This window comes from Sphaerodactylus townsendi, linkage group LG11, assembly GCF_021028975.2.
Source record: "Sphaerodactylus townsendi isolate TG3544 linkage group LG11, MPM_Stown_v2.3, whole genome shotgun sequence".
Classification (NCBI taxonomy): Eukaryota; Metazoa; Chordata; class Lepidosauria; order Squamata; family Sphaerodactylidae; genus Sphaerodactylus; species Sphaerodactylus townsendi.
This window is the reverse complement of record NC_059435.1, coordinates 45004440-45031168: the sequence shown is the minus strand read 5'-3', so window position 1 is coordinate 45031168 and position 26729 is coordinate 45004440. Positions and strand designations below refer to the sequence as shown.

Genomic DNA, 26729 nt, shown 5'->3' with positions numbered 1-26729 from the left:
GGAGAAGTTCATGTTTTGACAGCAGTGCAAAAAAAGGAAGAAAAAAATTAGATATAATGAAATGTATGCATATTTATAAGGCACATTGTTAATCTGTTGCCTTAGTAACAAAAATTCATGGATGATAGAACGGATGCGTTTTTAGTTAGTACAAGTTATGCGTCTGCATTGTGTAGACACTATAACACGTGAAGCTGCACCCAGGGCCGGAGCAAGGGGGAACTGTGCCTGGTGCATGTGTGCGCCTTGTACCCCTGCCACACCCCTGCTCACCCCAGAACACTCCCGCCACACCCCTGCACTGGCATGCGCCGAGTGCATCGTGCACCCCACTCACATCCCCTTGGCGGTACGCCACTGGCTGAACCACTTCATCTCTATTTATAACCTGGCTGGAATTTTAAACTGTATTTTATTGTATTTATTGCATTTAGTTACAGTGTTTCAAAATTGTTCTTATTGTGTTTATTGTATTTTTATTGTAAAGCGAAAGGTATTTTATTAATTGCTGCTAGTCGCTCTAAGACCCACTTTGTAGTGGGAGGGCAGGATATAAATTGAAATAAATACATTAATAAAAAGTTCTCCAAACATTATCACGTTCACAGGAACAAAACATGGTTTACTGACTTCAGCCTATTTTTATCTGCTGTAACCACACACAACTTCAGAGTACAACTCTCCATCCAATTTTGGGATAGGTTTACTCCATATAGTAGTGTGGTTAATGTTTTATCAAACACTTTTCAATTGTTGCAGTAAAGGAAATATTTTACACCACAAACAGCTTCTATTAATGAACATTCATAGCCCATGTATTTTATAAACTGAAGTAGAATACATGCCAGTGTATTTATGATTAGAGCAGGTAGGAACATGCACTTCTCTTCAGACATCTGCACTCCAGCCAATTATATCTCTAGTAATCAACATGCTTCAGCCTTATACTATAATTACCACTTCTGTTCGCAAAACTGTCTTGAAGGAGTACTTATTCTAAGTTATAGTATACCACCTTCAAAGATAAAGCAACCATTGGCAATTATAAGATTAAAATATTTCAACTATTTCTACAAAGTTGCATTAAACTTTTGTATATTTGAACACTGAACTGTTACTGTATTGATAAGCTATTCTAGCATTAAACTGATTTTAGAAATGTTTCTTTCATTTACTGGCCAGCAAAACTGCAGGTGAGTTTGCAGAAACTGAACATCTAAGACTGACATTTATAGTTTGTTTGGGGTTTTTTAAAGTTACTACATCATGGTGTTGTGAGATCAAGAACCCATTTCCAGTGTAGAAGATCTAGTTCCTGGTAATGTGCAGTGCATGCATTTCCATTGCACACATAAATTGCACACAGAAACATCTCCCATTGCCAAAGATACTTGGCCTGGTGCTTGCATGGACTACTATGAATCTGAGCTATATGAGTAACTGTAGATGTACAGAAACAGGGAAGCAACTGGAATCCTTGCTATTATGTAATCATGTAACGTAGAAAAATGCACCACAAAAGCAAAACACAAAAGAACTACTATGTGCTGGCTGGGCAGGGCTGATTTGCTGCCACAGAAAAACACAGTACTCAGGAGGCTCATACTATACTATAGAAAATACATACCGTACTATAGAAAAGATGATATACTTCTCTCACTCCTGCCATTGCACAAGCAGAATCCTGGAATGTGCTGTAAAATTAAATATCTACTTATTGTAAAGACATGAAGTTTGATGTTCAGTGCAAGTCTTTGAGCTACATATTGTGTTAAATCAGGGGTTTCCAATCCTTCTGAGTCTGTGGACACACTTGAAATTCTGACCTGGTATGGCGAATGAAGCAACAAAATGGCTGCAACAGGAGGCTGAGCCGGTCACAAAATGATTGTCGGGCTTATCTTCAGTAACATAGTGCACAGATTCTTGTGCTGTGGTCGTAGCTGCTGCCAAAGCAACGTTTTAAAAAATCTGCACAGCCAATTAAATCTTCTATAGTTAATCAGAAGCCTAGATGGGCAAAACCCTTACCAAGCCCACACACTTCTTAAAAACACTTTGTGAGTGCCAGAAGAAATATTGGGGAAAAAAGAACAGAAACTGAAGCTTTACGTTAATAGACGATGTGCTTAACAAGGTTTTGCTAATTTAAGTGGCATACAAGGCAAAGATTTTCAGGCTATGACTGAGAAAGAACCTCTCTCTTATTGTGGTGACACTATTCAAGCAGTCTCTCTGGAAGCTGCTTCACTTGTAATATAGTCAAGAGATAGAATGCTTGTGTAAATGCTACATATGACAAAACAAATATTTTATCAGTTAGCATAGAACATGCCAGTCCAATTTCAAATTTTGCTTAATCATCACACATTCTAATAGTTAACTGCGAGTGACCCTATCTGTAGGTATATAAATCAGTGAATTGGGGATGTATAGATGGAAGATTTTTCAAACAAATTTGGGGAACCACCCCAGGTCATCAGAAATACCTGAACAGTTACAAAATGAAGAGAAGTTAAAATTGCCACCAACAATGTTGTGTGTGCAAGCAGCACACCTCCATTGCCCAGTGGCCTCTGCCTTCTCTGCTGTGTGAGACTTCAGAGGAGGGGGGTCATTAGCAGACAGGCAAAGCGGGGCATGGACAGGGGAAATAAGATTTCCCCTCCCCTTGATTTACCCTTGGGAAGCTGCTGCTGCCACCTACCCATCCCTCCCTCAATTTGCAAGGCAACAATGCAGCAGTCTGATGGGCAAGGAGGATGAGGAAGAGTAGAGCAGAGAGAGCAAGACTGAGAAAGAAGGGACTGGGAGGGAGAAAGACAGACTACTGTCTGGGGGAGAAGAATACGGGAGGGGAGGAAGCAAAAGGCGAATGGGAATGGAAGGCTCTTTCCCTGCAAGTTCTTACAGGTTCCCTCCCCCAATGTCTTCAAGCAAATTAATTTTTTCCCTTAAAAGAGATGGATCTTTGTCCCAAAGGATGATATTCTTAAATCAAAATCTGGAGATTAGACAGGGGCAGAGGGGCACGGTGGACAAGGAAAATCGAAGTTCAGAAGCCCAATCCATTCCTACTTACCTCCTCTTGTCCATAAAGGGTCAATCAGGAACGCTTGATGCCATGTTTAAAACTTTTCTTGAATGACATGAATGCCAGAGACCTGAAAATGGTAGTCTCTCTTCTACTCAATTATGTTCTCAATTAATGCAAGTCCTAGAAACCGGCCGCTGATGGTGCCTCCCCCTTTCATGGCCCTCTGCCTCATGGCCCTCTACATCTGGGACCTGCCATTCCTCCCTCGTGGGGAGAGAATTTCAAATACGGAGCAGCTGGATGCCATTTATATTTATTATTGTATTTTTATTGTATTATATTTATTATTGTATTTTTATTGTATTTTATTGTATTCTATTTATAAGATTTAGCTTTTACTGTTTTATCGCAGCTTTTAAAGATTTTGCCATTTTATTATGCTTATTGTTGTACACCGCCCGGAGCCCCTCGGGGATAGGGCGGTATAAAAATCTAAAAAAAAAAAAAAAAAAAGGGTCAAGCCTTTCCATACCTGTAACTCACCATTTCCCACAGGCAACATTATATGACCAAATGAGTTGCAACTACCTGACATGAAGTAAAATAAGTAAAAAGGAGCCCTGTGTTTGCGAAAAAGGAATCAAGTCCACTACTGAGCCAAGTCACCACTCTCACTCTCTCTCCTTTCAACATGTGTGCACGGAGAGGCAGGAGGTGGTACTGGCAATATACGTGCACTAGTAGAAAGATTTCTAGAAATCAGCAGCAGAAAAAGGTTTTTTTAATAGGTGCTTGCTACCTGGCAGGTGGGCCTCAGCACAGCCAGGGGTCCTTACCCATGGACTGGAGACCACTAGCTTAGAGGAATGATAACCCACCATTTATGTGCAACATCACTAAAGATGCACAGGACAATTAGTGACAACAATATCATATGGATGAGAAAAAAGGTTACATTTAGATCTCTTCAGGTTTGAAAATTTTAAGCAGAATATTTTTGTTGTAAGTTTTAGATGTTGACAGTTGTAAGCAAGCTTCTCGAACCAATTTTTTTTGTAGCAACGCTTTCTTTTCTCCTTTATAAAATAATAATTTTAAAAGATCCTGATTAGCTTGTCAGTGCGGAGGGCAGGTCTGTCAGTGAACTCAGAATCTTGAATACGGTTTCATGACATTTGGGTTGTTCCTAATAAAAATGGTATTACATGACATGGATTTGTAATTTGTCTGAGGACCACCGCAGCTACTTAGAGTCTTTGTTTGCTCAGGTGGGTCTTATGTTTAAAAGGAGATGGGATAAGGAAGATTTGTGTTTGTATTCAACTTTTTCTTATGCTTACCTTAGGCACACAAGGATTAGCTGGACCAATGCCAGCATATGGGCTGATCAGCAACTGTGCATTAACGCCATCTTGGATTTCTTGACAGAGCATTGGTGAAGTAACGGCAAACCTTGTTTGGCAAACAACATGCAGGGTAAATGATAAAGCCAGTGAGCTAGAAATAATTGTTTCATTTGTTTTATAGTAATACCTGTATGCTTGTCTCATTAAATTTTTATTATGTCTGCTGTTCATTTCAGTTCTGAAGTGGCTGGTATCAAGACTACAGCCTAAATTTTGCCAGTTTGCCTTCTTAGGCTTATTGTAGTTGTCAAAAGAATACCATGATATTAGATTAAAAAGGCCTGGACCAAGTAGTTTCTCGCTAAAACAGGCTTAGCTCTGTTTAGGGTGGCATTGCTCGTTTCTAACCTTGTGAATAAACTGCTGACCCCTTTTAAACTATTCTGGGAAAGAGTTATGAGTCAGGCATAGCTTATAATTTTGAATCAGAAAGAGCGGAATAAGTTCTAAAATATCTTTAAGATTGTTCACCCAGCAGGAAGACAGTTATAGAACATGTTTGGATGTGTGTGTGTGTGCGCGCGTGTGTGCGCACTGTCAAATGAGGTGACTTCCAGTGACTCCGTAGGGTTTCAAGATTAGAGACATTTAGAGATGGTTTGCCACTGCTTGCTTCCATGTGGGCTGAGAGTTCTGAGAGAACTGTGACAGGCTTCCTGTGGAGGAGTAGAGAATCGAACCCGGTTCTCCAGATTATAGCCCCCCCCCCACTTTCAACCCACTGTGCCATGAAGGCTCTTATGTACATCATACACAGATACTAGAAAAATAAGGGAGGGTTTTTTTGAGCTTCCAGCCTAGCGATAAATAAAATGATCAAATTTAGTGCTAATGCACTACCCACTGCAACACCACTTATTTGCAAAAATATAAATCATTAAATCTAAAATATTTTTCTAGGACTATATATAGTAGTTATAGGATAAAGTGAACAATGAAACAAATGAGGTAGTATGGAAGAATTTCTAGTGATGACCTTTATACACAGTAACCAACAAGACAACCACGGTTAATTTTGAAAAGGATGGCGGGCTTGAGGCCTAGAAAATGTAAATGACGCTGAGAATTCAGTGTACTTAAAACAATATCAAACAAATGACAAACGCACTTGAGGAACTTACGACAGATAACTGATGCAGAAATCTATGTTGGAGTGGATTGGTATGAACAGGCTCTGACTCCAATCTGAGCACCATATCAAGAGAACTGATGATTTTTTAAAAACTGATCACTTCATTCTTTATCCTAATGTCAGCAAGAGAAGGGCAGGGAGTAATCACTTCCTGAGTTATATCAAAATACCCTGTTTCCCTGAAAATAAGACATCCCCTGAGAATAAGACGTAATAGAGGTTTTGCTGAAGTGCTAAATATAAAGCATCCCCCGAAAGGAAGACATAGCAAAGTTTTTGTTTGGAAGAATGTCCATCGAACAGAACACCAGAGTATGCAGCTGTGGAGCGGAAAAATAAGACATCCCCTGAAAATAAGACATAGTGCATCTTTGGGAGCAAAAATTAATATAAGACACTGTCTTATTTTCGGGGAAACATGGTAACCATATACTCACTTGCTGCGTGAGAAGGCAGCTGGAAAAGGAGAACACTCTAGCTGAAGTACTCATGTCCACCCAGTTTATAACTACAGCATTTAAACAGATTGCAAATCACACTTTGCCTTGATGAATAATGAATCACATAAGAATAAAAACAAAACTATTAAAGTTACCATCTGAACATAATCTGCAACCCGATCTAGCACGCATCCATTATAATATCAAAAGAGTAGTCTGGACACATGAAGGACTAAGAATGCTAAAGATCATGTTTAAGGAAATATCCCTAATTTAGCATTCCTCTAACTGCAAAGTTACCTCATAAAAATCCACTGAAAAGATTAGATGAAAACAGTAGGTTTTGGAGAGCAATATATCTTTAAAATCTTGAGGAATCACATGCAAAGGTCTTGAAATCTCCACAGTACAAAGTCATATTAGCCAAATGAGAATCCTTTCCTAAGTTCCTAGTATTGTGTACGGATGTAAGTACCATCAAGTCACAGCAACCCCAGCAAGGGGCTTTCAAGGCACGTGAGGTTGTTTGCCATTGGCTTCCTCTAGAAAGCATTCACGGGTGGTCTCCTATCCAAGTGCCAACCCTCCTTAGTTCCCAGCACCTGATGAGATCAGGCTATCCAGTGGTGGTGAACCTATGGCACTCCAGATGTTCATGGACTTCAATTTCCATCAGCCAATTGGCCATGCTGGCAGAGGATTATGGGAATTGTAGTCCATGAACATCTGGAGTGCCATAGGTTCGCCACCATGGGGCTATACCATGCTTCCTTCCTTCCCCAAGTTTTTAACATTACACAAGAACATTTACTTAGTTTACTATTGTAAAACAAGCTGCTACAAATATATGCAAGAAGAGTAGATCATTTCATTTCATGAAAGAACTGAATTAGAAATCCCTAGACTGTTGATCATTTAAAATATGGAATGACACGTGTCAATGAAATGGCAACAATTCATTTCATTAGTAATGTTTTCAATTGGTCCCTGCTGCCACTAGCATGTAGGACAGGGGCAGGGAGAATATCAGGAAGTATTTTTTCATAGATACAAAACTTCCTGCAGCACAAAATACCTTCCACAGCTACCTACAGAATATATTTAAGAACAGACATTCATCCCATAAAAAATCTTGCAAGGAACCCTTGTGTATATTACTTGGTGGCCTGGAAATAAGCACAGGAAAAGCAGAAGTCATGTGCTACTGTTTGAAAAGAAAGCCAGCATAGTATAGTAGTTAGAGTGCTGGATTAGAACAGACCCTGTTTTGAAACTCACTGGATGACCTTGGGCTAGTCACTCTCTCTTAGCAAGTTTACCTTACAGCGCTGTTGTAACAATAAAATGGTGTACAAGCAAGTATATATGTTGTTCAGGACTCCCTGGAGGTAGGGTGGGATAAAATATGATTTGCTGCATAAAGAACACACATAGATAGAAGCTCCAGAAAATGCTGATTATCTTGCACACTGATGAAGTACTAATGAAACTTGTAAGTAGGAGATCCCATTTTAAAGTCTTATAATATCTGACAAAGGAAGGAAGCTTGGACTTTTGAAAACTCATAGCCTGATCACTGCTCTCTAAGATGCTACTGGACTTGCATCTAAAGTGTTAAAAAGACACAGCAAATTTAAAAATAGCACTGCAAAGCAAAAACTGGTCTAGCTAGAACAGTACGAAGACACTAATTTTCCACTTTCAGGGACTATTTTTTTAATCACAGGGAAATTTAAAAAGCCATTCCTCCAGCCTTCAGTTTGGAATAAGAGAAACATTTCATCACTCAGGATTCCACTACCACAATATGCTGAATGCAGAGACCACCCATTATGTAGCCCTTGAGCTAGGCAGGAATTGTTTTTATAAACAGATGGTAGATAGAACAAGAACACAAAAGCATCTTGCTTCACCCAGCGGCCAACCAGTTGCCCTGGAGGGTCAACAAACAGGGCCTAGAAGTCAAGGCCCTCCCCTGAAGATGCTTCCTAGCAAAGGATTTCAGTGGTTTTGTGCCTTTGAGTAAAAAAAGTTCCCTTTACATACCATGGCTAGTAGCCACTGTAGGGCCTACCAGCCATGAATGTCTAACCCTCTTTTACAGCCAACAAGATGGTTTATCTTCTCTTAGAAAGCACACGGCAGAAAACAACTAGAAGCTACAGAGCCATAGCAACAGCCATGATGCACAACACGCCTCAACCCCAGCAAGAGACTGCTCACTGCTTTTCTACAAAAGCTTGATACAGCACATATATATATAAGCTTTTAAATTAAAAATATAAGCCTTCTCATAAATCGCACCCGAACAATTTTCATTTGAATACTTGTATAGGAGATTGACAATAGCACTGTGTAATGTAAATGCTGTATGGTTGTTAGCATACACCAGTTAAATGGTTGTGATTATATACATTTTAAGGTCCATCTTGTCTTAAGATCAGATTATTAGAAATGACTGTTTATCAGATACTCAGTCTTTCCACAGCATGTTTTTTTCCCCTACTTGCTAACCACTTTAGAGAACAGAGCCACCAAGTCAGTTCAGGGAAAATGTCAAGCAAATTGTTTTGATTTTTTCAAACACCAAACATCAACTATCCTGATTAAATGCAAAATACACCGAGGCTGAAAAAAAAAATAGCAATGTCCTGTGACCATATTAGATGGAAGTTGATATTATAAAATCATGGACAAGCAATAAGATAAACACATCTGATTAAGTGGCCTCTAACTCAAAACGGTTTTTGACACAGCAAATTCATTAGCCTTCAAGGTATTGTATGATTCTGCTATTATGTGTTTTATTCACTGTCTAACTTCAGAAACTAAATGTGTTGTCAAAAGGCTTGAAAAACGTGTTTCTTTCACTAATTAAATATGAATCCAAAGTGTTTTAAGAAGAACCATGAATTCTCAGCGTCCATTAAAACATAGGTCCTGAAAATGTAAAAAAGGTATTTATAATACAGCAGCAGGGAGAGTATCAGACATGCAACTCAAACCATGTTAGAGTCTCTGTCTCTCAATCCTACCTTTTAAGCAGGATTGACAAGATTTTTTTTTTAAACTTGCTGCAAGCAGTTTTCTTTGTGGTGCTGTTTAAATTGTTGGCAATAAAAAGTTGCTGGTGGCTTTGGAATATTGCCGCCTTCTGTTTCCACCACCTTCCACAACTTGTATTGGCAACAAAATCCGCTTTCAGAAATGTACAATTTTAATTATAACTTGCTTCAAAACATAAATGGAATTTAATTGGTTACAAAGCTATATTCCAACATAATCAGGAGGACTGTTTCATACAATTAATTTATTAAGGCATAATTTAGTAGGTCGGGTAACTTGCACATTTTGAATCCTGCAGGCAAATAACAAACTGATTAGTAAATGTAATAAAGTAATTTATTCTACTGACAAGAGGAATTAGGGAGTGCAATATCCTACTTGATCAATTGCCATTTTAAGAACATTAAAACTTCATACAATTATGCTATCTATCTGGTATGCAGAACCTGCACTTCAATACAGCATCATCTTTGTTGCTTGAGTGATTTAATGTGATGTTTCAGCCAGTTATTTTAAACCAGGAAGTCTCTTAATATATTGTGTAAAAGGAAATAATTACTTCATGAATTAAAGACTTAACCCTATCTTATTCATTTAGAATCCTAACATCCTGCCTCTTTGCAGCGTCTCTTTCAGGCTTCTTTTTGTTTAAACAGCACACCCCACCACACAAGACGAGAATACACAGAGTAGGATCAGCAGCCTTGAGGCTTCTTTTCATTGCATTCAAAGCTGCTCTTGGACACAGAATAGCTAACATAATACATCAGGCTTGAACTCCGGGATTTAATATAAAACACTCATAGACAACTGCTAGAATTATAGACATCAAAACAAATGTCTGGGTCGTCAACTACCAAACAGTTTACATTACTTCTGAGTGCTCCTAAGGCTGAAAAGATGATTGGGTTCGAATAAAGAAGGGTCGCTTGGTCTTGGTATCAAGAATTGTGCTCTATCCAGGTTAGAATAGAGTTTAGACACTTCCTTCCCATATAGTGGCCAACTGACTAAGAAGATTTCACATTTTAAAACTGTATGTGCTCCGCACTTTGCTTCTCCATGCAAAGGGAAGGGGAACAGGAATCCCTAATAGGGGTGTGCAAAAAAAAAAACAGATTCCCCATAGGTTCCAATGGATTGGGGGGAGAGGTTGAACCTTAAATCCTTTCTTCATAGTCTATGGGGGATCTTTCTGGGGCTCTGCAGGGGCTATTTTAAAATGGAAAGGCACCAAACTTCTTCTTAAAAGAACCTCAAACTTTGGTAGAAACTGGGTCATATGTTTCAATTTTATGGGCCCCCATTTTTCCAAAACATTTTTTCTCCTGGAACCAGAATGGAGGATGGATCCAAGGTGGCAGAGGTTGGGTGAGCCAGGACAGCAGAGGGGAAGCATCTCATCAACACACCCAGTTAGAGTCCTTTTGGACATACAGAACTTAGAACTGTGATTCTACCTAGTATATTTAGGACTGAAGCAATCAAGAACATAAATTTCGTTTCTGTACCTTATTCCGTAATGATGGGGCAAATTGTTTCGGTTTTACGATTAAAATTATTATCAGGCTGTGTAATAGTAACAAGCTGAATATGACTTTGAAAATGGTGCTGTGTGGTCTCCCCAACTTTCCAATTCATTGTGGATTTTTTTTTGAGAAACATGATCAGTGAGGACAGATTACGAGCAGAAGATCATCTATCAGTAGGTATCTTTACATGGAACTAGGGCATCTGCTATTGGCCAGCCTACAAGCTTGAGTCAGTAACACATATAAATTTATTCTGATTTGTAATCTGGCCCATCGGTACAGGTAACAAAATTAAAACTGCTAGAATAAGTCAGCACTTAAATCAGGTGAACCTGGGAAGACTTGATTGAGCCCCAGATAAGCTTTGCAGTGTTTCTGGAAGCTGCACAGCCTTGGGTTTGGGTGAGTTGGCAATGGGATGGCACTCTGTAACTTGAAGGGAGGGGAAGTAGCCCTTTAGAAATAGCATTTTACACCCTTGTTGACTGAAGGTAACACACTGAAAACAATACCCAGATGGTACTACTGAGAGAACATACCAAAACATGGCCAATAGGGCACAAGCCAATGGCAATCTCTATGGTACATAAGTCCTAACACCACTTATCTTTTCCAGTCACAAATTAATTCTCAACTGAAGTAAGTCATACCACCTACTCATCAAAGCATTAGGATTTATATCAGATGTGACAGGTTCATCCAGTTGAGCAAAGCCTTCTAAAAGAGCCACTTGCAAATGAATAAGCTCTCATACTTCTGTCACACCATAGAATGCAGGAAGCAGAATTGTTTGGAAAGGCATACAGAATAAGGTTGTAATGTATGTGAAAGGCTTTAGGACAGTGGTGGCGAACCTTTGGCACTCCAGATTTTGTGGACTACAATTCCCATCAGCCCCTGCCAGCATGGCCAATTGGCCATGCTGGCAGGGGCTGATGGGAATTGTAGTCCATAACATCTGGAGTGCCAAAGGTTCACCACCATGGCTTTAGGATGTTTTATTGCTTTGTTTATGGTATGTATTATAATGCATTGCCTTTTAAAGATGTTGTTACCACCTTGAGTCTCCATGAGAAAGATAGTCTATAAATAAACTTAACAGGCTTCATACTTACCCCATGTTCCTTGGCAGCCATAACCACTTTAAAAAGAATATCCTTCTCAACAAATGGTCTCACAGCATCATGAATTATTACAACTTCTGGTTTCTGGATTGGAGAATTCTTTACAAATATTTCCAGTCCATTGAAGATTGATCTATGACGACTTGTTCCGCCTTCAACTATTACAGTTCGTTTGTGGCCATACTGTTTTACGATAGACCTCATTATTTCAACATTGTCTAGAGATACCACCACGACAATATGAGCTATCCAACTGATTCTGTAAGACAGTGAATAATTTTTGACACATTACTAAACATCCTTGAGATTCTGCTAACGAAGTATCCTATGATTTTAAATAAATATGGTTTATATTACCTTCCTCATTTTATTTGCTGTAGAATTGGATGAAGACAACCGTATGACCACTCACAGTCAGTGAAAGAATGGATTTGTGTTTCAAACATTACTGACAATCAAAAACTCTTCACTTTCTCAGCTATACAATTCTGAATTGAAAATTGATTTATGACAACCGACTAATTCAAAATATCCTAAGGTATGAAATTCTTAATTGTAGCACAGGAAAGAATTACTTCCTACAAATATTCTTTAGGATTTAGTAAAGTCTTAAAGAAATTCATGATGATATTACAAACTCCATTTTCAGAGGTAGAGAAAGTACTGTTACCTATAGTTGTTGCAAGACAATGATAAAGATACAGCTTCTTCACTCTCCAGATTTTCAGGAGAAAAGATGTTCCTGTTTCATTCTATTATTTAAGACACAGAAATCTCTAGAGTTGGTAACCATACTGCCAGTTTCCCAAGCCCAGACCAGAATCCAGCTGTTAAGTATGTCGTTTCCTGTAATGTCTCTAGCAAGAAAGTTCTAACTCATATCATTTCAATGACTACTCAAGACTTGCACATTACATCTGAATGCTAGTACAGGAACTGTCCAAAAATGCAAGGAAAAAAATCATTACAGAAGACTTTACAGAAAGGATTACTTGCTTCAGTTCGATTTCCAGTGGTTTTTCAGATGATGGTCAACTCAAATCAATTAGAGAATTCATGTTTTTATGAAGGAAAAGTAAACTCAAGGAGAAAAGATTACAAATATAAAGATTCCCAACATTTCCAGTATATTTCTCAACTTTACTCATGTCTATGGAAAAAACAATAGTAATATACAACGTTCAAAGGTACTGATGAAGAAAGCTCAATAACTGTCTTTATCAAAACAATACACCAAATACATTTTCTCAAACCAAAGAAAAGTGCTTTTTATACTCAATAATGAAAATAACCAATTTCTGCTTTTGCCTAGAATTCATAAAGGAGTAGACCAAACCTTAACAGAAAATGAATTTAATTATGGGGATAATAATGTGACAGTACGTAGAAAAAAAATCAAGAGGGGACTTTTTCTCATTTTTCCAACTGAAAAAAATTCCTATGACATATTTTCTTTGTAAAGACAAGGTTTTGTAAGACAAAGTTTTGTAAAACAAGACTTTGCTTCAAAAGTACTGTAAAAGAATTTGCACAACATAATTTGTGATAATTCCTGTACATGCTGCAGATGTATGCAACATTTACAATCCAGGAGCAGCAGTGGTGTAGTGTTTAAGAGCAGGTGCATTCTAATCTGGAGAAACCGGGTTTGATTCCCTGCTCTGCCACCGGAACTGTGGAGGCTTATCTGGGGAATTCAGATTAGCCTGTGTACTCCCACACCCGTTAGCTGGGTGACCTTCGGCTAGTCACAGCTTCTCGGAGCTCTCTCAGCCCCACCCACCTCACAGGGTGTTTGTTGTGAGGGGAGAAGGGCAAGGAGATTGTAAGTCCCTTTGAGTCTCCTACAGGAGAGAAAGGGGGGATGTAACTCCAAACTCTTCTTCTTCTTCAGTATATATTTAGGAACCTAAAGGGTAGGACCATCTTTTTAAAAAGAGCATACAGAGCATTTCACAGAGGAGGCTAACAAGGCACGGTCTTAACAAGGCAGCCAAACATCAGCTTCTCCCCACACACAATGGTAACAATCAGCCTGATGAAGAGTTCTCAAGAACTCAAAAGCTTGTAGCTTTTTGTCCTTTGGTTTATTCCTAATACATTGCTTTTGTTCATTTTTTGGGATTTTGTTTTGGACTAGTGGATGCCTACAGCTTCTTGGCACAAGGAATGTGTTCAAAAAAGCTCTGTCAATATGCTGAAGACTGTGCATGTAAATGTGCATTTAGTAATCATGAATGTGGAAAGAGAGGCATTAAAAACAGACTAAGGAAAAACTTGAGCTGATTAGTATCTTTAACTACTTGGAGTGGTAGGGTGTAGGGGTGAGCCCGCGAATCCAGCAGAACCGCGGATAGAGCGCATGGAATGCCTGTGCCAGCTGCGGCCTTCTGGGCGCACACGTTCCCCCACCCCCCGGTCCCCCGTGAGTCACAGGTCATGAACTACCTGACTCACGGTCACCAGGTGTCCCAGACAAAGGGACAAAAGGGCTCTTGCCCCCAGGCATGGATTAGACCCAGACGCGGACGCTTCCTCCTGCACGTAGCAGCCCCATCAGATCATGCATCACATGATGATCTCCCGCTCTCCCGCCTATTTACCTCCTTTGCACGCCCCCAGAGAAACCCTAATAAAAGGTGCCAGGGACTAGCACACAGCGGAGTAGCCAGGCCTACGGATCAGAGTTGCCAGATCCAAGGACCGCGCTTCCTGCGCTGGCTCTCTCCACCGGATTATATCACCGCGTCTCGCCTCTTCCTTGCGACCCCTGCAGGCCGACTTCATGCTGGTGCCGAAACCCGGGAATCTCCAACCTCCGCCCGCTTACCGTCGCCTGGAATAGGCCCCTTCGGTGCACCGATCGTCCGCTGGATCTGCTCATCCTCGGATTGATAGGCAATGTCCGTGGTACCCTGAGAGGGGGACATTGAATCTTAAGGACTGGGAAAGCATCGGGCGCACTCTGCACGAGGAGCCTCGTGCGCCGATGCCACTGCTACTGACGTGGAGGCAATGTTACGTCGCCATCAGTCTGCAGGTCTGTGGTCTCTCTGCCATAGATGTCCCTCCTTTCGACCCTTCACCTACAATTTCACCCCCGGAATATTCTCTCTCTACTAAACCGGACGCCTGTCCTCCTCTTGTTTCGCTTGCTACCTTGCCTCATTCAAACTCTCCCGCTCGCACTCTCGCGGCCCAGCCGCCTCCTCCTCTCGCGCCGCCTTCTGCTCCACTTCCCCCTTCCACTTCTGAAGCCACCGCACCTCCGTCAGCGCCACGTAATGGCGCGGGTTTCAAAACTCTAGCAGAACGCATTAACCATGATCTGCTGAGAAAGGAAACACTGACGGAAGACGATGCCGACCTCCTCGTTCTGTGCCCCGTCCACTTCACTGATCATGTTGATGGCGATGGCAACATTCAGCGAGTCGTTACGTTCTCACTGAGCTCCGTAAAGCAATACGGGACATGGGGATTACGAGCCCCTATGTGAGAGGCATGCTGGAAGCGGTCATGCGGAATCACCTAATGGTTCCGGAGGACTGGAAGACAACTTTCCACATGCTCTTGAACCCTGCGCAATATGTAGTCTGGGAGAGTGAGTTCCGCCAGCAATGCATAAACAAAGGAGCAGCCTCCGGTGGTGCCTATACTGGAGAACAGCTGCGGAAACTTCACCAATCCCAACGCGCAGATCGTCCTACCAGAGGCCACCCTTACGGTCGCCTCTGATTGCGCTTACAAAGCGTTTTTGAAGGTACCTAATACCGGACGACCATCCCAAAGCTTCTCCAATATTCGGCAGAAGCCCCAGGAGCCTTATGCTGAGTTCCTGAACAGGCTCCAGGAAGCCCTAAAGAGACAAGTCGACAACGAAGTGGCCCAAACCAAGCTCCTCATGCGCCTCGCTAAGGAGAATGCCTCCGCCGAGTGCCGCAGAGCGATCACGGGCCTAGGGAAGAACCCCGAACTGGCCGACATGCTTAAAGCTTGCCAGGATATCGGATCTTCCACACATCAGGCCAGTCTCTTAGCTGCAGCACTCTCCTCCACCAGGGGACAGCCCCCGGGCGAGTGCTTCAACTGCGGCAAGCAGGGACATTTCCGGAAGGATTGTAGGTCGCCCGGCGGGAGGGCCTACAACCCTGACGGAGGAGGGTCCGCCTCCAGAAGGCGAGGACCCCCGGGAAAGCCCAAGACCAAGTGCCCCTTGTGCCAGAAAGGCTTTCACTGGAGGAGCGAATGCAGGTCGGGAAACTCGCACCTGGGCCTCTCCCCGGCCCAGGAGCAAAGAAGGGAGTACTGAAGCAGCCCCAAGAACCGAGGCCTGCACCGCAACAACCCAGACCACCTCCTTCTAATGGTATCTCTCTCACCTGCACCCAACCTCTTTCCCTCAAGTTCCCCCATGAGATCCTCGTTGCTCCGACCCAGTACAGCGATCCCATTCCCTTGGAAGCCGTCGGATTGGTCTTGCCTAAGGCCTCTGCCGCTGAGCAGGGGTTGTTTGTTATTCCAGGGGTCATTGACTCCACACACCAGGGAGCCATTCACATCCAGGTGTGGACAAACATCCCGCAGGAACTGCCCAGCGGAATCAGCTGCGCACAGCTGATCCTCTTGCCCCACGCACTGCCTGCCGCCGATTCAATAAAGGCCACGAGCCCAGGTAACCATCAAGGCGCAGCCGGCACCACCGTAGTGGCGGTGGAGACGCCCATCGGTAGCTCCCGTCCATACTTGGAGCTCACCATAGAAGGGTGTCCATTCAAGGGGCTAGTGGACACCGGTGCCGACGTAACCGTCATCAGAGCAGCCGAGTGGCCTGATCAGTGGCCGACCAAGGCTTGCCCGCGCATCTGGGGGGTGGGGGGAAAACAGACCGCGAGACGGAGCATCCGCCCGCTCACGGACGGCAGCCCGGGACTTGAGCGGCAGCTCACAGTCCGCCCCATTGTCTTGGACATCCACGTTAACTTGTGGGGAAGGGATCTTATGAGCCAGGTCAAGACGACCTTAGTCTGGGATGGATAAGCCCACTCCCACCGCTCTCCCTCTCACATGGATCACCGAGACCCCCGTTTGGGTGGAGCAATGGCCGCTGCCCAGAGAGAAGTTGGCTGCCATGCACCAACTCGTAGGAGAACAGCTGGCAGCTGGCCACATTGAGATCTCCACCTCCCCACCTCGACTCCATTTCCTTTCTCCATCCGAGCTTCTGCTCTGAAGCCTTCCCTCTCTCCTCTCTCGCCTCTATTCTTCAACCAGCAAAGGCGGGAGGGCCAATTGGCTGGCTGGCCCTCCCTGGATTAAAATCTGGGCCCGTCTTGGTACCGCAGCACTTCCAAGACAGGCCCAGGTTAAAAAGGGGCTGCCGCCATCATGCCCCTACTCACAAACCTGTTTGGGTTATGGCTGCCCAGTGCATGGCAACTTTACCAGCGCCTGGCAACTTTATCAGTACCACATGCTAGGCCAGGCGCTTAGCCGAAACCGCCCCTTAAGGAGCTGTTTCGGCGGGCGGCATTTCCCCAAGATGCTCAACTGCAATCCCAACATCCGAGCACCCCCTTTCGATCAGCCTCCGTGGTCACGGTGAGTATCCCTTAACCTCATTATGGGACTTCTTCCTGCCTTTTGTTTTGAAAACTGACCCCCATCCATGTAATTGCTTCCTTTGCAAATGTGTTTCCTACTGTGCATATGCCTTCAAAACTCATTGTCCTGCAGAAATTAAGTATGCATACCCTGTTCTGCTCCCCAGGTGGTTATCTAGGTGCCCTGCACCCGGCCAAAGCAGAATGTAAGACTCACTGACTCAGTTAACAGTTCAATACTTAAAGCTTTAATTGTAACAATGTTGACAGACCCTGACTCCTCCCGGGTCTAACTAAATAAAGGTTACTTTGTTGCAGAAACTTTCTGGAGTCTGGAATTTATTGTAAATACTGTGAGACTATAACATCTTTGACTGTCTAACTTGTTGCTGTCACCCAGCTTCCGTTGGCACCTAACTGCTGCAGTCACCCAGCTTCCGTTGGCCCCCAACTGCCAAATCAGACAGGTTGCTGGGTAATAACTGCCGTAGAACACCAGCCCTAGGGCTTCTTAAAGGGACAGAACTAAATTCGGTTCCCTCCCACTGAATACTGTACAAAACATAGCTAAACCCATACTAATTGCGGGGAAACTAAAGGGGAAATAAACAAAGGCTCTGTGGGGGCATGACATACCCACAATCCCCCAAGGGTCCGCCTGCCCTTCCGGGAGGCTCGGACCATCGCCTCGTCGCGTCCTTATGACGTTCCTGAAGCCAACGCTCCATAGGAGCCGCTTGCCCGTTCGCCACTCCTGTCACAAACCCTGCGCTCCAGGCATTTAAAATCACCAAGCGATCGTTGAACGGGCCAACCACACCTTCAAAGAAGTTTTAGCCAAACAAACTAAAGAAAGGGAGTAGGTGGCCCCCCCAATTTAGGTCTCATCCAGCAGACCGTATCAAAAGTGCTATTCACTATCAATCACCTAAACTTGCTCGCCCTACCCTCCGGGCAACAGCTCACCCCTGTGGAGAGGCACTTCAGGCAATCAGAGCCTCTCCCCCATGCCCAGGTCTACTACTGCCAGCTCCCAGACCGAGCCTGGCGGGGCCCGGCCCCTCTCATAACCTGGGGAAGGGGGTATGCTTCAATCCTTCTCCCTACAGGTCCCCTGTGGATTCCAGCTCGCCATGTCCAGCCAGCCCATGGAGTGGCACCAAAAGGAAACCAACCCCATCCCAGAGATGGAGCGGATCTCCCTGGAGGACCCTGCCCTGCTGCCTCGGCGGAACCGCCACCAGCGCCAGAACGGTCCGAGGACCTGGATGACCTGGGGGGACGTCAAGGCAATGACCAGCCAAGCTCGGGAGCTGCTGCAACAGCGTGGCCGCCCCGAGACACCCGAGGATCTCTGCGTTGCCATCTTTGCGGTTATTACTGCAAATTCCGCAGTCACAATCATCTGCTTGCTCTGCTGCCTCCTGCCTGTGACAGTCGGTCACCCCCTCTTGGATCTTAATCAAGCCAACATCTGGGAGCAGTTCGCTGCCGCTGCCAACGTCTCGTCCTTCTGATTGGGCCAGTATCTGGGGGTGGGAAGTTTGCTGAGCTCCTGCCTGCTTCCCGTCTGCAAAGCCCCTGGAGACTTCCTAGAGGAGTCTGGCCTGAGCCCCTTCATGAATGCCTCGTCTATCAGGTATTCTATAAGCACTGACTGGGGACCCGTCGTCCAGACCCTCCCCGCCAGCACTCTCTCCCTCATCACCAAGACTGTCGCCAACCACAAGTCCAATACTTGTGCCCGCATCGCCAACGTGGCGGGAGCACAAGCCGGCCCGAGCCCATTCACCGGCTCGGCCAATTGGAACTGCACACACATGGAGGACATTCCCCCCCGTGTATGGGAACATCCTGCTCCCTAAAGGTTGGTTCTGGACTTGCAGGGAAAGAACCTTCAACTACATCCCCGCTCATCTTTCTGCCAGGACTCTTTGCTGTCTTAGCCGCCTCACCATCATTCTACCGCAGGCTCCACCCCGGGAGCCCAAGCGCCGCCGTCGCTCCACCCTCCCTCTCGATCCGGCCTGCCGGAGCGACGCGGTTGCCCTCTCCGAGGCAGAGTATGTTTCCCTCGCGACCTCCCTTGTGGGAGTCCCCGGACTTGCTTCCTACAACACTAAGACTATCAGCCGTTTGGCCTGCGCCATTGCGAAGTCCATTAATTCCACCTCAGTTGCTCTGGTTGCTCTGGCCTCCGAGCAGCAGGAACTCCGTCAAGCGACTTTAGATAATCGTGCCGCTATAGATTACTTGTTGTTATTGCATCACCAAGGTTGTGAGAATGTAAATAATATGTGCTGTTTTAATCTTTCCGATAATTCCCATTTGATTCATATGAAAGTGCATGAGTTGCAAGAGATCGTGTCTAATCTGAAATACGATGTGTTGCCTCATTGGTGGTCAGCCCTTTGGAGCTGGCTGCCAGGGGGATGGTTACGTGCTATTGTACAATTCTTCATTGGTTTGATTGTATGCCTTGTCGTCGGATCTTGCCTTGTTCAATGTATCTCTACTTTTGCCTGTAATGTGTGCAGGAAACCCTTTGACTCCCCCTTGCGTAAAAACCAGGTTCTCATGTTGCACAAACAGCTCAACCAGCTTGAGCGAGTTCCTGGGGAGGCAAGCGTTCCCCTAAATTGTCCCAGCTAATTCGGTTTCCGTTCTAAAACGTTAGAAATGGGGAGATGTAGGAGTGAGCCTGCGAACCCAGCAGAACCGCAGATAGAGCGCATGGAATGCCTGTGCCAGCTGGAGCCTTCTGGGCGCACACGCTCCCCCACCCCCCCCCCCGGTCCCCCGTGAGTCACAGGTCATGAACTACCTGACTCACCCTGAGTCTTGGTCAGCAATTCACTTAACAACAAAATAGGAACTAAGCAGGAGCAGCAGTGGCGTAGGAGGTTAAGAGCTCGTGTATCTAATCTGGAGGAACCAGGTTTGATTCTCTGCTCTGCTGCCTGAGCTGTGAAGGCTTATCTGGGGAATTCAGATTAGCCTGTACACTCCCACACATGCCAGCTGGATGACCTTGGGCTAGTCACAGCTTCTCAGAGCTCTCTCAGCCCCACCTACCTCACAGGGTGTTTGCTGTGAGGGGGGGAAGGGCAAGGAGATTGTAAGCCCCTTAGAATCTCATACAGGAGAGAAAGGGGGGATATAAATCCAAACTCTTCTTCTTCTTAATAGTGCAATCTAAAGCATTTTCACTCAGAAATTCTTTCTCCAGAGCTCAATGAGGTTTCCTAACTAGGATATTTAGAACTGCAACAAAAAGCTACAGTTGTATTGCCAGGCAGCAAGTTTCACTGAATGCACAGTAAGGTCTTATTGCCATTCATGTATATGATATTCTGGCTGATGTGCTAAATATGTTACCAAAACCCAGGACTACCATTACTGCTGCTCAGCAGTTCTACTAAATGCACCTTTCTTAGATACAAATTTCCCACAGTTAAATTTCGTTCCATATTTCCTGCAAGGTCCCTTGACCCCACTATTTGTTTTCAAACTTCCTACCAGAAGCTCTAATTATAGTATGGATCCTTTAGCTTAAAGGCAGAGGTTCAAGCACTGGTCATTACTGACCCATGGGATGACATCACATCACAACATTCCTAGGCAGACTGTTTACGGAGTGGTTTGCCATTGCCATCCTCAGTGATCTACATTTTACCCCCAGCAATGTGAGTATTCATTTTACTAACCTCAGAAGGATAAAAGGCTGAGTCAACCTTGAGCCAGCTAACTGAAATCGATTTCTGTCAGGAGGGAGTTCAAGTCATGCTTTAACTGCTGCATTGCAGTTTACCACTCTGGGCCAAGGGAATGTAGAATGATTCCACACTGTCTTTTACTGTATTATTCGATTTGTATACCACCCTTCCCCAAAGGGCTCAGGGTGGTGAACAACAACAGTATAATACCTAACATCAGTAATCATAACATCAAGCAAAAAAATCAATAAACATAGCATCAATCAACATAGGAACTCCTCTTGTAACTGCCAAACCCCACCCCCTGCAGGTGTTTCCAATAGGGTGGGTTGGGAAGGACTCTCACTCCTTCCCATTGGAACCAGCTAACTCCTGAATCACAGATCCCACAACTACAGAAACTACAATGCAATGAACAAATTTAGAGTCTGCTCCACCTACAGCATAACCCTCCCCAAACAGTCCCCAAAGGGGGGGGGGGTGGCCTTTTGCTGGCGCCCTTTGGCTGCTGCCCAAGTCTTGGGATGCTGATGGAACTCTTGTTCTAACTGCCAGGCACCAACCCCTGCAGGTGTTTCCAATGGGGTGGGTGGGGAAGGACTCTCGCTCCTTCCCATGGGCAGCAGGCGGCAGCTCACCAGGTCAACTTCTGCTTGGCTGGTTGGCAGGCAGGCAATCCAACAGGGAGGCTCTGTCTCAGGCAGGGCTGAGCAAGCATTTTGGAATGTAAAAATGCCATATTAATGGATTCAATAATGTATAATGGGTAGCTGGAATATAAGTTTTATTATTTTATTTGTTTACTTCATTTAAACCTCCCCCTTTTCTTCCCAGTAGGAACCCAAAGTGGATATTTATAATGAGTTGCAATCGTTATAAATGAACTTATTGGGAAAACGAATTCATTTATAATGACTGCAACTCATTATAAATGCAGTGCGGAATCCACTTTACAGTGCAATAAAAGCTACCCTTAGTCTTTAAGGGGCCACCACTAGATTGCTGCTTAATTCCTCCTGAATAACATTTCTCTTTTCTTAACTTCTACCTATATATTAAGCAAACTTTCAAGCAGAGCGGTGTCCTTTTGAAGTTTTCTGAACAGCCCCTTTTTCCCTAAAGGCGCGTCAAAAATCGCTTTGACTCGAATAAGATTGGCAGGGATAAAGGTAGCCGAAACTGCGTGCGCATGCGTACTCCAGAGCGGGCCTGTCCACACAGAGCTTGGGAGGCGGAGTATTACCTTTCCAGCGCCCGCACCGTATAGCTAATGAGCGGCCTCCCCAGAATCTCGCAAAACTGCTTCGGGGTGCTGCCGCCCATGCGTTCCCCCGTCCCTCCAGCCGGCAACACCGCAGACACTAAGGCCGGGGGCCGCTCATCTGCAACCTCAGAGCCGCACCCGCCACTGCTAGACTTCTTGAGGACAGTCTCCATTGCAGCAGCCTAAACTACAACTCCCGTCGCGTTGTACCCCCCTCCCCTCCATACAGTTCAAGCGGAAATGCCGCCGCCCGCTTTACTTATGACTCCAATTACGTCTGAAAACCACTGCTCAAAGCCGGGAGGCGGGGGGAAATCTCGTGCCGGCTCTGGCTTCCGATCTCCATTGGCCCGTGCCCTTACCCCCGGACCAATCATCCTTCAGCACAGCAAACTGCCGTTGTAGCAGCTGCCTTCCACCCGATAGTTTTTTTTTTAAAAAATGAATCGGCCGTTTGAGTAGCCCTAGTCGGTCAGGGCTGAGGGCCGTTTTGCGCATGCGTGTTCCTGCAGAGTCGCCCTGCGTCTGAAGAGTTGCGTTGCGTTTGCGTGTGTCTTTCCACAGACAGGCTGTTGTGGCATTTAGATCAGGGACTGGTTACCCTTGGAAGGTAAACTGGGACTTTGTGGTTCTTTAGCGCAGTGATTTTCGGTTCGGTGAGCATTCTCCAAGGCACTGCAGGAAACGCTACCGCCCCCCACCCCACCCCACCCCACCCCACCCCACCCATGACGAGCTACAAGTAATTTTGCTAATGAAACAAGAAAGCATCTCAACCCCACCCCTTACCAAAACCAACTTAAGGGAAGCTGCTTCACCTCACATGAAAGGACATGCTGTGGTGCCCAACGCGCATGCCTCCTGAGTAAACGCAGGCGCCAACAACTCTGAGAGGGAGGAAAATCCTATCAGCCGCCGCCATATTGCCAACCTCTCGGCGAACACGATGCTGGCGTCTTGGTGTGTATAACATTAAGAAGTTAAAAAGACCCCCGGTGGTCGCTGCTCTCGAGCTTGCTCCAGCCAAGTGAAAGGAAGGCTCGCGCCCCCACTGCCCTCCACAGCTGACCAGGAGGTGCTGAGGGCAGCCAGCGCGCAAGCCTCCCTTTCATTTGGCCGGAGTAAACTCAACGGCGGCAACAGCCAGGATCGCTGCTCTCGAGTTTGCTCCAACTGAGTGGAAGGGAGGCGCTGAGGGCGGCCAGCAGGAAAGTCTCCCTTCCAATCGCCGCTCTCGAGTTTGCTCCGGCCGAGTGGAAGGGAGGCGCTGAGGGCGGCCAGCGCGCAAGCCTCCCTTTCATTCGGCCGGAGCAAACTCAACGGCGGCAACAGCCAGGATCGCTGCTCTTGAGTTTGCTCCAGCCAAGTGGAAGGGAGGTGCTGAAGGCGGCCAGCGGGCAAGCCTCCCTTCCATTCGGCCAGAGCAAACTTGAGAGCAACGGCGGCAACAGCCACAGCCAGGATTGCCACTCTTGAGTTTGCTCTGGCCGAGTGGAAGGGAGGCCCGCCCGGCCGCCCTGTTCCATAGCTGGCTAGGAGGCGCTGAGAGCGGCCAGCGGGTGGGTCTCCCGTCCACTCTGCCGGAGCAAACTCGAGAGCAGCACCTGCGACAGTAACAGCCAGGATAGTCGCTCTTGACTTTGCTCCGGCCGCGTGGAAGGGAGGCCCACCCGCTGGCCGCCCTCAGCACTTCCTGGCCATTGCAGCTCCTGCCAGGTGAGGCAGAGAGCAATGCTGGGGACATAGCGCCACGCGCCTGCTCTCAGAGGCTGGCAGCCATGCTGTGACTCGCCAGTTCCCGCTGGTAGGTAAAGGCTCCTCAAAGAGGGTGAGCAGTTTGTGGGACTGTGGCATTTGTGGGTCTCTTGGTTTTGCATTTTCTGCCTCTGCCTCTTCTATCCCTCCTTCCCACCCACCCACAAGGTGCAATGCCCTTGAGTTTACAGCATGGACGGAACTGGTTCCAATTGGGTGGCCTAGTTGCTCTGCAGTTGCCACGCATAACAGAAGTCTGGGGACCCCTTTAAAACCAACACACCAAGAGAACTTATTTGGTGCATCTTCTGGAGAAATGCATGTGGTTGGTTAAATGCTCGGTATTACTTTGCCCCTGGACCCCTGTGTTATTTTTATTTTTTCCCCTGCTGCTTTCTCTTCTCTCCCCCCTCCCCCCACTTTCTCTCCAACTCTCTGAGGCAGAAATATTAACTAATGAAAATGGAGGGTCCTCCGAGAACTCTTGCTTGCTCTTCCCCAAGGTGGGCAATAAGATACAGATCAAAGGAAGTGTGATGCCAATTGTCTTGCTAATAGGATCTAGGAGGCAATGGGTCAAGTCCCCATTCTGCAATGAAACATGTTGGATGAACTTGAGCCAGTTGTACACATTTTAACCTGCCCAGAGTTGTTAAGGCGAAAAAAAAGGGGGAGGTACTGCCCTAAGCATTTTGGAGTGAGAGATTTGGAAATGGGCGAGGTAGACTGTTTTTAAGGAGGCAGGTATAACACCATGGCTGACAAGCTGAGAAGCTCCTAATCCAAATTTAGTATTTGTCATAGACACCCTGCCCTTATGTAAGTCAAGCTGAGCATCTCCTGCCCCCAGTGTAGGGCTTTCCCCTCTGGCCTGTATGCCTCTGCTGAGCATATGCACATACATCTGCTTACCAGCTGAGGCGATCCTTCATGCATTTTGCGGATCTTGAGTGGGCAAAACTGGGCAAAAATGCTTTCATGTCTTTACCAGCCATACGTAAATTGGTTTAAACTAAACTTTCCTGACCCTTTCATAACTGAGTTGTGACGGACATTTCCAAAATCCCAACAGGTTGCTCAGAAGACGCGGGGTGAGGAGGGCTTGCCGGGCCAAGTTGTATCATGTGCCTGTGTCTCTTGTGTGTGCTGAAGAATTTTAAAATGTGGAAGTTTGTAAAAAGAAGTTGTGCCAGTAACACTGAAGGAGAATCTGCAGGCACAAAATGAGCCAAGTACTTCTGGAGCCGGGGTCTCTGACAGTAAAAAAGTGTGACTTTATGATGACAAATATTTGGCATTTTGTTTCACATGGTGTGGTGATCCTGATTGCCCTGTACCATTGTGTGCTATCTGTGGAAAAAAGCTCGTTAACACAGCGATGACCCCATCAAAATTAAAACGGTATAGCCAGTTACTGCACAAAACAACTGATTATTTCAAACATCTTCTTAAGTCACAAGCACAAGAAGGCAAAGTTTTTGAAAAGAAGGTAACTGTCAGTGAGAAGGCACAAGAGGCAAGTTATTTAGTAGCAGAGCTAGTTGCCCAAAAGAAGGAAAACCATGTTATTGCTGAAAGCATTATAATGCCTGCATGTACAATTATTGTAAACACTATGTTAGGCAAAGAAGCATTGTTTGAAGTACAGAAGGTACCCCTATCTGACAATACCATTAGTAGACATATACATGACATGTCAGAGGATGTTGAAAATAATGTATCTAAAATGTTGAAAAGCACAAATTTCTCTCTTCAGGTAGATGAATTGACTGACATAAATAAATACCATATTATCACTTTTGTTTGATTTATAAATGAAGGAGAAATAACTGAGAATTTTTTATGCTGCAAAGAGCTGCCAGAAACTACCAAAGGTCAAGTCGTTTTCAGCACCTTGTTTATTATCTTGAAGAAAGAGGATTATCATGGGAACATTGCATTGGAATCTGCACAGATAGCGCCCCTTCCATGACTGGTAAAATAAAGGGTTTTTTTTCGCTGGTAAAAGGAAAAAATCCTAATCTGATTACTACTCACTGCTTCCTTCACCGCGAGGCCCTTGTTTCGAAGACCATTGGAGAACATTTAAAGAAGGTTCTTAGCGACACTGTGGCTATGATAAATTTCATTAAGCAACGCCCACTGTCATCACGTTTATTTGCCAAACTATGTGAAGTCATGGAGAAGGATCATGTGATCCTCCTGCAGCACACTGAAATTAGGTGGCTCTCAGGAGGTAAAGTCTTGAACAGAGAGTTTGAACTGAGGGAAGAATTGCATCAATTTTTCAAAGCACATGACAAAGAATACTTTGCTTCCTGCTTTGAAGATGACATATGGCTCCATTAGTTAGCATACTTAGCTGATATTTAACAGCACTTAAACAAGCTGAACTCTAGCATGCAGAGAAATAAAGAAAATATTTTAACCTGCACTGACAAGATACTTGCTTTTAAAACAAAACTTGGTATTTGGAAGAACCACATTTCTAAAGGTAATTTTGAAATGTTTCCTCATCTTATGGGCCAAGCTGCTGAGATGAATCAAAAAGTCGCACAACACGTTCAAAATCATTTGGGAGCTCTAGAAGTACAACTGTGCAAATATTTTCCTTCTTTAACAACGCACCACTGTCAATTTCTACACTACTCTAGAGG

The 26729-nt window shown here is 44.9% G+C and overlaps 1 protein-coding gene and 1 long non-coding RNA gene across 7 annotated transcripts in view; one reads left to right on the top strand and one right to left on the bottom strand.

Annotated features, from left to right (window-relative positions):
• The window catches only part of CRPPA (CDP-L-ribitol pyrophosphorylase A), a 72940-nt gene extending 50353 nt beyond the window's left edge, over positions 1 to 22587 (bottom strand). For all 6 annotated transcript variants that reach the window (XR_007245799.1, XR_007245798.1, XR_007245800.1 and 3 more), the window contains exons 1-2: positions 22297 to 22587; positions 11729 to 11996 (exon numbers count right to left, since the gene is read on the bottom strand). Coding sequence is in view for 3 of the 6 variants with exons in the window: in XM_048511657.1 (XP_048367614.1) it covers positions 11729 to 11996; positions 22297 to 22490 (462 nt within the window). In the remaining 3 variants the exon portion in view is untranslated. The remainder of the gene's footprint in view (positions 1 to 11728; positions 11997 to 22296) is intronic.
• Positions 22588 to 22940: 353 nt separating this feature from the next.
• LOC125441066 lies at positions 22941 to 25868 on the top strand. Its single transcript, XR_007245783.1, has 2 exons — positions 22941 to 23277; positions 25145 to 25868. It is a non-coding gene; the product is annotated as an uncharacterized LOC125441066 (long non-coding RNA).
• Positions 25869 to 26729: the final 861 nt, after the last annotated feature.